Source organism: Vitis vinifera, chromosome 5 (genome assembly GCF_030704535.1).
Source record: "Vitis vinifera cultivar Pinot Noir 40024 chromosome 5, ASM3070453v1".
NCBI lineage: Eukaryota > Viridiplantae > Streptophyta > Magnoliopsida > Vitales > Vitaceae > Vitis > Vitis vinifera.
The window spans coordinates 11,505,131-11,514,376 of NC_081809.1; the positions used below are offsets into that span (position 1 = coordinate 11,505,131).

Here is a 9,246-nt window from a genome sequence, read left to right on the forward strand (position 1 = left end):
TATAACATACACGCAATTTTCCTAGTTAAATTGTAATCAGATGGTGTTCCTTAGCCATCCATCCGGTAAGCAAAATTTTTCGTTTGTTTTCTGAAGTGTGGTTTGGTTGTACTTGTAGCTGCCACACTTGTGAGTAAATCTCACCATCTCCCGCTCCCTTCACCAAATCAACATAAACTTCCAAATATTGAATGATTGTGATCATATCATCAGGTAATTGGAGTTAATATTATATAATCTCTGGTAGCACCCATTGTACATTGGATTGCACCCACCCACCCAATCCACTGCAAATGTCCTTCAATAAAGAGATTGCCACTGGATACTTATTATAATAATGATACCTAAAAGGCTAAAGTCAAATAATGTTGCTCAGCACCTTGTCTAGCAACAACTCCATCAAAGTCTGATAATCTCCCATTTATTTAAAGAGAAAGGTCTGTTGCTCATTTGCATAGTCAGCTCAAGCACCTTCACTTAACCAACAAGCCCTTTCGCTACTCACATTTCAAGATGTTGAAGCCACTGTCGACATCCATTTTCTTCACACTGCTTGTTGCTATTGGGCACATTGCAACTACCGTGGCTGCAGTTGAGGTTGCAGCAGAGGGTGGAGAGCATGTGATTGAGTTATACATGCACGACATTCTTGGTGGAAGTAGCCCAACAGCTAGGCCGGTCACTGGCTTGCTAGGGAACATCTATAGTGGTCAAGTGCCCTTCGCTAGGCCAGTTGGGTTCCTTCCCCCAAAAGGTGGGGTTGCTATCCCCAATGCCAATGGCGCTCTTCCAACCGTGAACACCAATGGCATCCCTCTAGGAACTGGCTTAGCAGGCACAAACTTTGTTGGAAATCCTAATCGTAATAATGGTAGACCTGCAACCCAACTAGGACCCGATGGGCTGGGACTAGGCTTTGGAACGATCACTGTCATTGATGATGTGTTGACCTCCGGGCCTGATTTGGGGTCCCAGCAAATGGGGAAAGCTCAAGGAGTCTATGTGGCAAGCTCCGTAGACGGGACAACTCAGATGATGACATTTACTGCAATGATCGAAGGAGGGGAATACGGGGATAGCATCAACTTTTTTGGTGTGTACAAGATTGGGAGCACCATGTCACGTTTGTCTGTGACGGGTGGGACAGGCAAGTTTAAGAATGCTTGTGGGTTTGCAGAGATAAGGCCACTCATACCATCCGGACAACATGTCACAGATGGTGTGGAAACACTGCTGAGGATTACCGCCCATCTAAGCTACTGAGAATGGTATCAGTATAGTGGTTTAAGAGGAAATGTGCATTTGTTTTTATGTGAAAATGAGTGTGGGCATGGATTGAAGTTTCTGTGTCTGTGTTAGCAGTGAGTCCAGCAATGTTTTCAAAAATTTATTGATACTTGAGTTGTAATCCCCTGATAGAAATGTTCTTTATGCGATCTGTTTGAATTTGGTAATGGCATATAGACAACTATCTCTTGTTGGATGAATCCTTTAACCATAGAGCTATGTGTTACACCTTGTACACTATTGAGCAATCAATACCAGACATGGACAATTGAGATCTTCAGTGATGACCTTTTATTCATTCTCCCATTCTGAACTATAAAAGTGATTCTACAGTTGCTAATATGCAACAAGGAGATTAACTTGGACTTTTTACACAAACAAAGATTCAGAATGTCATATATACAGACCCTGAAATGAAAAAAAAAAAAAAAAAAACTGTGAATGGATGCCATTGCCTAGAACCTTTCCAAAATGTACAGACAATAGCAGAAAAGCCTAATTTATAGATAATGGCATAAAATAAATAAAAAATAAAAAACTAAGATAAGAAACCTTCTTACCTCGATCCAAGCAGAGCTGCGATAAGTTATCACTCTGGTAATGAGCTTAACAAACGCTTACCGCTTCATCTGAAGTTTACAACCCGCTTTCAAAACTGTATGTTTCCATTCATACCTTGATAACTGGGTTTTCCAAAACCTGCCAGTCCTACATAAATCCACCTTTTTCCTTGTTTTTTTTTTTCCTTGCTGGTGTACCCATGTTCTGAAAGTTTTGCTGTGTTAAGTATGCATTTAACTTCTAGAAAGAATCATCTGAAACCGATTCCTTGGAGCTAGACAAGCAAAGATTTTCACTGGTCTAATGTTTTTGAACTTTAACTTTCTTCTTGATTCACACTTCTAGACAACACAAGTTCGACCTGATTTGAAGCTTAAGCAGGATGTGGTAAAAATTGGAAAGGAAGGTAACTAAAATATCTAAGCTTATATCAAGATGGGTGAGGGGAGAGACTAGACAGGGAAAGAAAGTAGGAACTGGGAAAAACTAGAAGTTGTAGTAGCCCTAATAGTTAAGTGCTAGTTGGATGCTAAGTCATATCTAAAGCGCTATTTGGATTGATATTTTAGAAATCAAAATCTCTTTTAAACCTAAATAAGAGCTCTTGACTGTATTTTTGTAACTAATGAAAAGAATTTCTATCTTTAAAAAGAATTTAATATGAAAAAACAATGTTGTTTTATCAGGAATGTCCCATTTTACCCTGAAGTTGTTACAAAGTTAATGAAAATTTGATAATGCTAAAATTGTCCCTTTGATATATAGTTAAAAAAGATCAAACCTAACCAAAACAGGGAGCCAGAAATGTGTATAGACCTATTCAAGAAAATCTTTATAAGTTTGAATTAACAGCTAAGGTTCTTGAGTTTTCAGTATCACAAACCAAAACAAATGATAGATAAAATTGGTTCAGGAACCCATCATGCATTAGATTTCATCCATTCAACACATGACATGTGTGGCTAATAAAAAGACCCAAAACATATTGGTTTAGCTTCCCACAACTAATATACACACTCCAACAACTGCACCAGCGTTTGTGTTTCACAACTACTCCATCTTAACCAAATGACCTCCTGTCTATTTAAAGAGCAAGGTCTACAGCACAACCACATATTCTGGTTAACCTTCAACTAGAAGTTCTTAGAGACCCAAAGCCCCTCACACACACAAATTGCAAGATGTTCAAGCAATCATCACTGGACGTCTCCATCACCATGCTAATTGCTAGCATATGGATGGCAACAATTGTGTCAGCAGTGGATCTTGCAACCACAGGTGGGGAAGCGCCAGTCCTTGAGTTATACATGCATGACATTCTTGGAGGCAATAACCCTACAGCTAGGCCGATTACCGGCTTGCTAGGGAACATCTACAGTGGTCAAGTACCCTTTGCTAGGCCAGTGGGGTTCAATCCTCCAAAAGATGGGGTCGCCATCCCCAATGCCAATGGTGCCATTCCACTTGTTAATGGCAACAACGGTATCCCATTAGGAACAGGATTAGCAGGTAGTGCTTTTGGAGGAAAACCAAATGACCCAAACCAGAATGGTAAAACGGCAACCCAATTAGGACCTGATGGGTTGGGTCTAGGTTTTGGAACGATCACTGTCATTGATGATGTGTTGACCTCTGGTCCAGAGCTAGGGTCACAGTCTATAGGGAAAGCCCAGGGAGTTTATGTGGCAAGCTCTGCAGATGGTACCACACAAATGATGGCATTCACAGCTATGATGGAAGGAGGAGAATATGGTGATAACCTCAACTTCTTTGGAGTGTACAAGATTGGAAGCGCTATGTCACGTTTGTCTGTGACCGGTGGAACAGGAAAGTTTAAGAATGCTCGTGGTTTTGGTGAGGTGCGGCCACTCATACCATCTGGACAACATGTCACAGATGGTGCAGAGACATTGTTGAGGATCACTGTCCATCTAAGCTACTAAGGATGGTACTGTGAATGAAAATTTGATGTGGGTGTGGTTGTGGGAAAATGAATGTGTGTATGGTTTGTTATTTTCCTGTTAATGTGGCATCTATGAGTAAGGAATATGTTTTAAGTTTTATCAGTCCACTAGGTTCTAACTTCCACAAGTGCCCAACCCCCCTCTCTTCCCACACAAAAACATGGTAAAATCGAACATGGACTCCTGCTTCATCAATACCAGTTTCACATTTCACAGTTCCCATATTTCACAATTGCAACCAATTACAAGCAGCCACATCAGTACAAAAAAAAAAAAAAAAAGGATCATTCAAGATCAAAAGAAAGTAGCCAACTTGTAAGCAATTTTATTCAGCACATCCCTTGTATCAAGAACTTTAAATTTGAAACTTGTACAGTACTACAATGTACTTAAATTTTCTACATTTTAATTCTAGGTTGAATTGTGATGTTTGATAAATGAAGGCTTCAATGGACTTTTGAATTTGATAAAGCACATATTTATTTATCCATTAGGTAAGACAATTATGCAGAATATAATACTTAACGACGGCCGTAACTCTGTTGTAACTTGTAAACTGAATATAGGAAAGATATTCTCACAGGCATCAGACACCAATGATGAAGACTGTCTCAAAAAAAGGTCCCCAACACAGAAAGAACCGCACAAATTAGTGTGGTACCTAAAAACCAATCCAAGTCTAGTTACCCCATGTTGCACTCAAATAAGGGCTCCTCCTTCCTCATATTCAAGCATGTGTGGAAACAGTAAGCCACTCCATAGAGTCTTTGGAGGATTCCAGTAATTTTACTTGTTTAGCAATAGCTACCAGCCCATCTAAGACTTGGAGAGAGACGTTATCACCAACATCAAGAGGTGAACATTCGTGCCTGCTTTAAGAAGTCTACTCTGCAATTGATTTATGATTCATAAGTTGGTTTTTACCAGAACTTTGTCACCCATGTTCCAACTAAAAGTTTTGGCTATCTAATTTAGAGAATTCCATAAAGCAAGGCATCACCAAACTGGCTTAGAACCAATAGTTCATTATCTAATAGATCTTTATGTACTAATACCCCATCCGAGGGTTATCACTATTTATCAAATCCGTTCCTATCTAACACAAGGCTATTGCTCCAATGACAAAGACATTGTTGAGAAAAAGATGGCTTTTCCCTGATGAAATGAAAATAGGATACATGTAACAGGAGAGAGCTTTCCCCCTTAATCGGAAAGATATCTGGCCATGAAATAGGGATTAAGTGGAAGAGAATTGACTGTGTGATAAAGTCATCGAAACATGCATGCAAAGAAGAGAATTGTACAAGTAATGTGATTTAGAACTTAACCATCCACTTAATTCATGGCAGAGTGACCAAAGTTAAACAAAATTTGAAGTTCAGCCTTAAACTGCTTTTCAGTATCTCAGCTTGAACATCAGCAGATCAGAAAATGAATGAGAAGGATATCACCTATATTATTGAAGATGGGGACTAAAAGTAAAGAATCACTTCCAGAGAGCTCTTGAATCCTCCCCCCACCACCAAAAAAAAAAAAAAAAAAAATTAAAGAAAGAAAGAAAGAAGGAATCTTACAAGGTAAGCATAAGGCAACAAATTTACCTATTGTTTTGACAGACGCAGGTTGGGAGCCTGTGTTCATGAGATGTGGCTAGGAAGAATATTATCACAAGGAGCGTTTGTGGAAAGGCTAGGCAAAATATGATTAGACATATAACATTTAGGGAAAACCTAGAAGTAGAAAATGAATTTCAACTAATATTCCAGTAGAGCCAGAATAGCTCACCCAGATTGGTTTAAGCAGTTTCTATTTGCAACAGTATTTACAATTTCATGTCAATATAATCCATGACTGTCAAGTCCAACATGGACTAGACAACCTTGGTCACCAGGGGATGCAAACCACAAAAAAGATTGCAGACAAGTCCACATGCTTCAGGGGTGGGATCTTTATTGCTTTCTCACAATTCTAAGATTAAATTTCGGGGCAACAAAATATCACACCCAGAAAACAATTGCAAAAATATCCATCCATCCATCATTAACAAATTTTATCTTTCTTGACAGAAAAGATAGCACCTGAACTGTGAAGTTTACCAAAATTACCACCATAATCATAAGTACTGTAAAACATCATTAAGAACATTTTTTTCTTAAATTTTTCTTTCCCCTCAAAATCTGTTTGTCTACAGCATAATGGACCAGACCTGGCTGCTAGAGAGTCAATTGTGTTGCAAAACTTGAAAAAGTTCAGATTTCAAGCTCAAGTATAATATAGTCCAAGAATAGTATAAAGAATCACTCTACCAAAACTCATGGCCTGAAAACCAATAAGCATATCTTACTTTCTGAATTTTCATACTGCAGTTATTTCCCTGTGATCATTGAATAATGTTGGCTAATAAAATAACTCAAGTCAGGTCTCTGAACAAGCTGTTGAGAGTCCTGAGGACCAAGTTTCTATTTTACAAAAAGGAAAAAGAAAAAATCCAACAACAAAATAAAAATCAGATGCAACATAAGGAAAAACACCCTAATGGTTTAAATTGTTTATTTGTAAATAGGAGAGACCATGGGATCATTATGATTTGTAAAAAGAACAATAAAGTACACATAGTGTATAACATGCTGATCAATTTGTCAGTTATCACATTGCTCAACGTATGAGCACTATACATGGCTAAAACAAGTCCATGGTAATCGACGTACCACACAGAGCTCCCCACGTTTTATGACAAGCTGGTGATGTTGATACGAGAAAGTACAGCTGGTTGATCAAGCCCGTACAGTGAATCTATCAAGTGCATCCTCAATGAAGCTGGACCTTTAGCCATTTCCATACCCATCTCACCGGCAACACCAAAGACAGATAATGCCAAAACTGTAGCTTCCAAAGCATGTAATGGGTCAACTGCAACAAAAGCAGCAATGAGAGCAGTGACAGAACATCCCGTCGCTGTGATCCGTTGCATCATGGCCACCCCATTACGAGCACCAACAACTTGCTGTCCATCTGTAACAATGTCAACTGCTCCAGATACTGCAACTATGGCACCACTTGCTTTAGCCAAGGACTTTGCATATTCCATTGCATCTACTGATTCATGAATGCTATCTACACCCTTGAAAATAAAACTAATTCACTTACTCTTGCCCATGAAAAGAATAAAGACCAATTTAAAAAGTTTGAAATAAATACAAGATGCCACATCTAAGACTCATAAGTTGAACATTGTGATTGGTTCATGCTTGAAGAAAGAGAAAGGATCTAACCCAATTTTAAATACTTAAAAGATGGAACTAAGGGATTTCTTTTTAAAAAAAAAGACATAGTTTTAAAAAAATTATTAAAAAAGAGTTGTTTGAAAAGTAAATACAAAAACATGACACTTTTGGCCACATTGGATACTACTTGTTCAGTTTTTATACCAAACTCGTCTTTGAAAAAATCGAGTTCACTTTTTACACTGAAAGTTTTATACCAAACTCGTCTTTTACTTTTTTTTACATTAAACTCCTTTTTTCAAAAGACAAGTCTCATGTGGAATCCAATTTGGTACATACTACAGTAGTTTTAGAATATTTTTATAGAAAGTTTTTTTTAATTACTCTAATTGAGCAAAAAAAAAAACTGGGAACCATATGGACACTGCATAATCAAGATTTTACGAATAAATAATTAATTAAATAATAGAAAGGTAATTTAGGAAGAGAATTATTATTATTAGACAAAACGATAGAGCACAGCCATAAAAGTTAAGCATATACTACAGAAGCAAAGATATAGTCCTCAATATCAAGGCTCTTTTGGTAGTAGAAACAACATGATTTTTCAGAAAAATGTTTCAAAAATTAAAATAGGAACATGTCCCTTTGGGACAGTTTTCAATTTTAACAGTGCTTATATTTTTATGAGAAAATCAATATTTCAGTGTATTATGAACCTGGCCCATTTCATGGAAAATTTTTCAACACCACTTCCAGGAAAGTGTTATAACAAACACGGTACGGCATTTTCATTTTTCAGTTTCTGAAAACAAAAATCAGTTCTTATTTGTGTTATCAAACATGTGTGTTTCTATGATCTAATTTTGTTCAGACCAATCTTAAAATGGTCCAAATTTCCCACTAAAACTATCACAATCTGAATCTGAATCCTTCGATGTCTTTCTAGTTTATATCATGTTAGAGTGTATCCAAATGCAACAAATAGATGAAGAAAACACAAGGCCTCATCATACTGAGAAAACAGATGATAATCTCACTGAAACTGCTATGATTTAAGCACCCAACTCATTTCAGAATTCTTAAACAAAAAATAATTTTAAATACTTCAATTCACACATCACAAAATATCTGAAAATTCTTAAAATAATAAAATAATAATAAAAATAATTTGATGAAGAAAAAAATCATCAAATGAAAACAACAACCAGCAAGCACAGGTGTTTGAAACCATTACTTGAGTGGCCCCTAAGGAGGCCTTGGAAAGGGCAATAATCTCGGAACCATTTCCTCTGATAACAGTTGGCCTAAGTCCAACCAGCTCCAGACAAGCCTTCAACCGGAAACCGGTCGCGCCGGCGGCTACCGGGTCCAGCACCCAGGGCCTTCCAGACTGAGTTGCGAACTCGGCGGCAGACTTCATAGCCGGAAGCCAGGCGTCGGAGAGTGTGCCGACGTTGATGAGGAGGGCGTGGGCCTGAGGAGTGAAGTCGGGGATTTCTTGGAGGGAGTGGAGCATCGCGGGAGAAGCGCCGGCGGCCAAGAGAGTGTTGGCCATCAGATCCATGGAGACGAAGTTGGTGATGCATTGGATGAGAGGTGACTGCCGCCGTACGGCGGAGAGGGCCCTCCAGGCCTTCTGCGCCCATTCGTTTTGGGCTTCTTCTTTGGGTCTGTCCTCTTCTGCCATGTTCTCTCTGCTCATTTCCTGGTTACTCGGATTATTTTATATTTTACACCATTTTATATATATATATATATATATACACGTTTAAGCGAGCAGTAAAAATTAAGTTGAAAGATGCTATTTTTTATTAATTTCTAAAATATCATTAACCCATAGGCACATAATGAGTATAAATTTCAAAATTTTTTTTTTCTATCCTTAATGAAGAATTACTCATTTATAACCTTTTGTTTTTTTTTTTTTAAAGATATTGAATCTTTTTACTCTTATTATAAGGATAAAATTTTTTCATATAAAATTTAATAGATAATCAATGAATGAAATTTAATTCTTTTTATTATTTTCATATAAAAAATAGTATTAAATAAGGTTTTCAATTTTTATTTTTAAAAATAGTTCTCATTTTTTAATTAAATATTTTTTCAAAAAGAAAATATAAAAAATATAAATCATATTATCCTTTTTTTAGAAAGTATTTTTTCAAATAGTTTTTGAATGAATTTTTCTTTATTTATAATTTAAA

General features: G+C 37.2%; 3 protein-coding genes across 3 annotated transcripts; 2 read left to right on the top strand and 1 right to left on the bottom strand.

The window, feature by feature from the left end:
- Positions 1 to 513: 513 nt before the first annotated feature.
- Positions 514 to 1,263, top strand: LOC100258026 (dirigent protein 16). The gene has a single exon (XM_002282925.4). It carries the CDS (start codon positions 514 to 516, stop codon positions 1,261 to 1,263), a length of 750 nt encoding a protein of 249 aa, XP_002282961.1.
- A 1,344-nt stretch (positions 1,264 to 2,607) lies between these two features.
- LOC100261265 (dirigent protein 16-like) lies at positions 2,608 to 3,917 on the top strand. The gene has a single exon (XM_002285577.5). The coding sequence runs from the start codon at positions 3,030 to 3,032 to the stop codon at positions 3,789 to 3,791; it is 762 nt and encodes a 253-aa protein (XP_002285613.1). The 5' UTR covers positions 2,608 to 3,029; the 3' UTR covers positions 3,792 to 3,917.
- A 2,413-nt stretch (positions 3,918 to 6,330) lies between these two features.
- Positions 6,331 to 8,754, bottom strand: LOC100252894 (hydroxyethylthiazole kinase). The gene is made up of 2 exons (XM_002282930.4): positions 8,274 to 8,754; positions 6,331 to 6,933 (listed from the first exon to the last, which is right to left on the bottom strand). The coding sequence occupies exons 1-2, from the start codon at positions 8,739 to 8,741 to the stop codon at positions 6,541 to 6,543; spliced, it is 861 nt and encodes a 286-aa protein (XP_002282966.2). The 5' UTR covers positions 8,742 to 8,754; the 3' UTR covers positions 6,331 to 6,540.
- Positions 8,755 to 9,246: the final 492 nt, after the last annotated feature.

What these genes read in the sequence shown, in the direction of transcription:
- LOC100261265 (XM_002285577.5), top strand. Translation starts at nt 3,030, where the DNA reads ATGTTCAAGCAATCATCACTGGACGTCTCCATCACCATGCTAATTGCT.
- LOC100258026 (XM_002282925.4), top strand. Translation starts at nt 514, where the DNA reads ATGTTGAAGCCACTGTCGACATCCATTTTCTTCACACTGCTTGTTGCT.
- LOC100252894 (XM_002282930.4), bottom strand. Translation starts at nt 8,741, where the DNA reads ATGAGCAGAGAGAACATGGCAGAAGAGGACAGACCCAAAGAAGAAGCC. An exon ending in CCTCCTTAGGGGCCACTCAA is followed by an intron (nt 6,934 to 8,273) that starts GTAATGGTTTCA and finishes TTTATTTTCAAG; the next exon opens with GGTGTAGATAGCATTCATGA.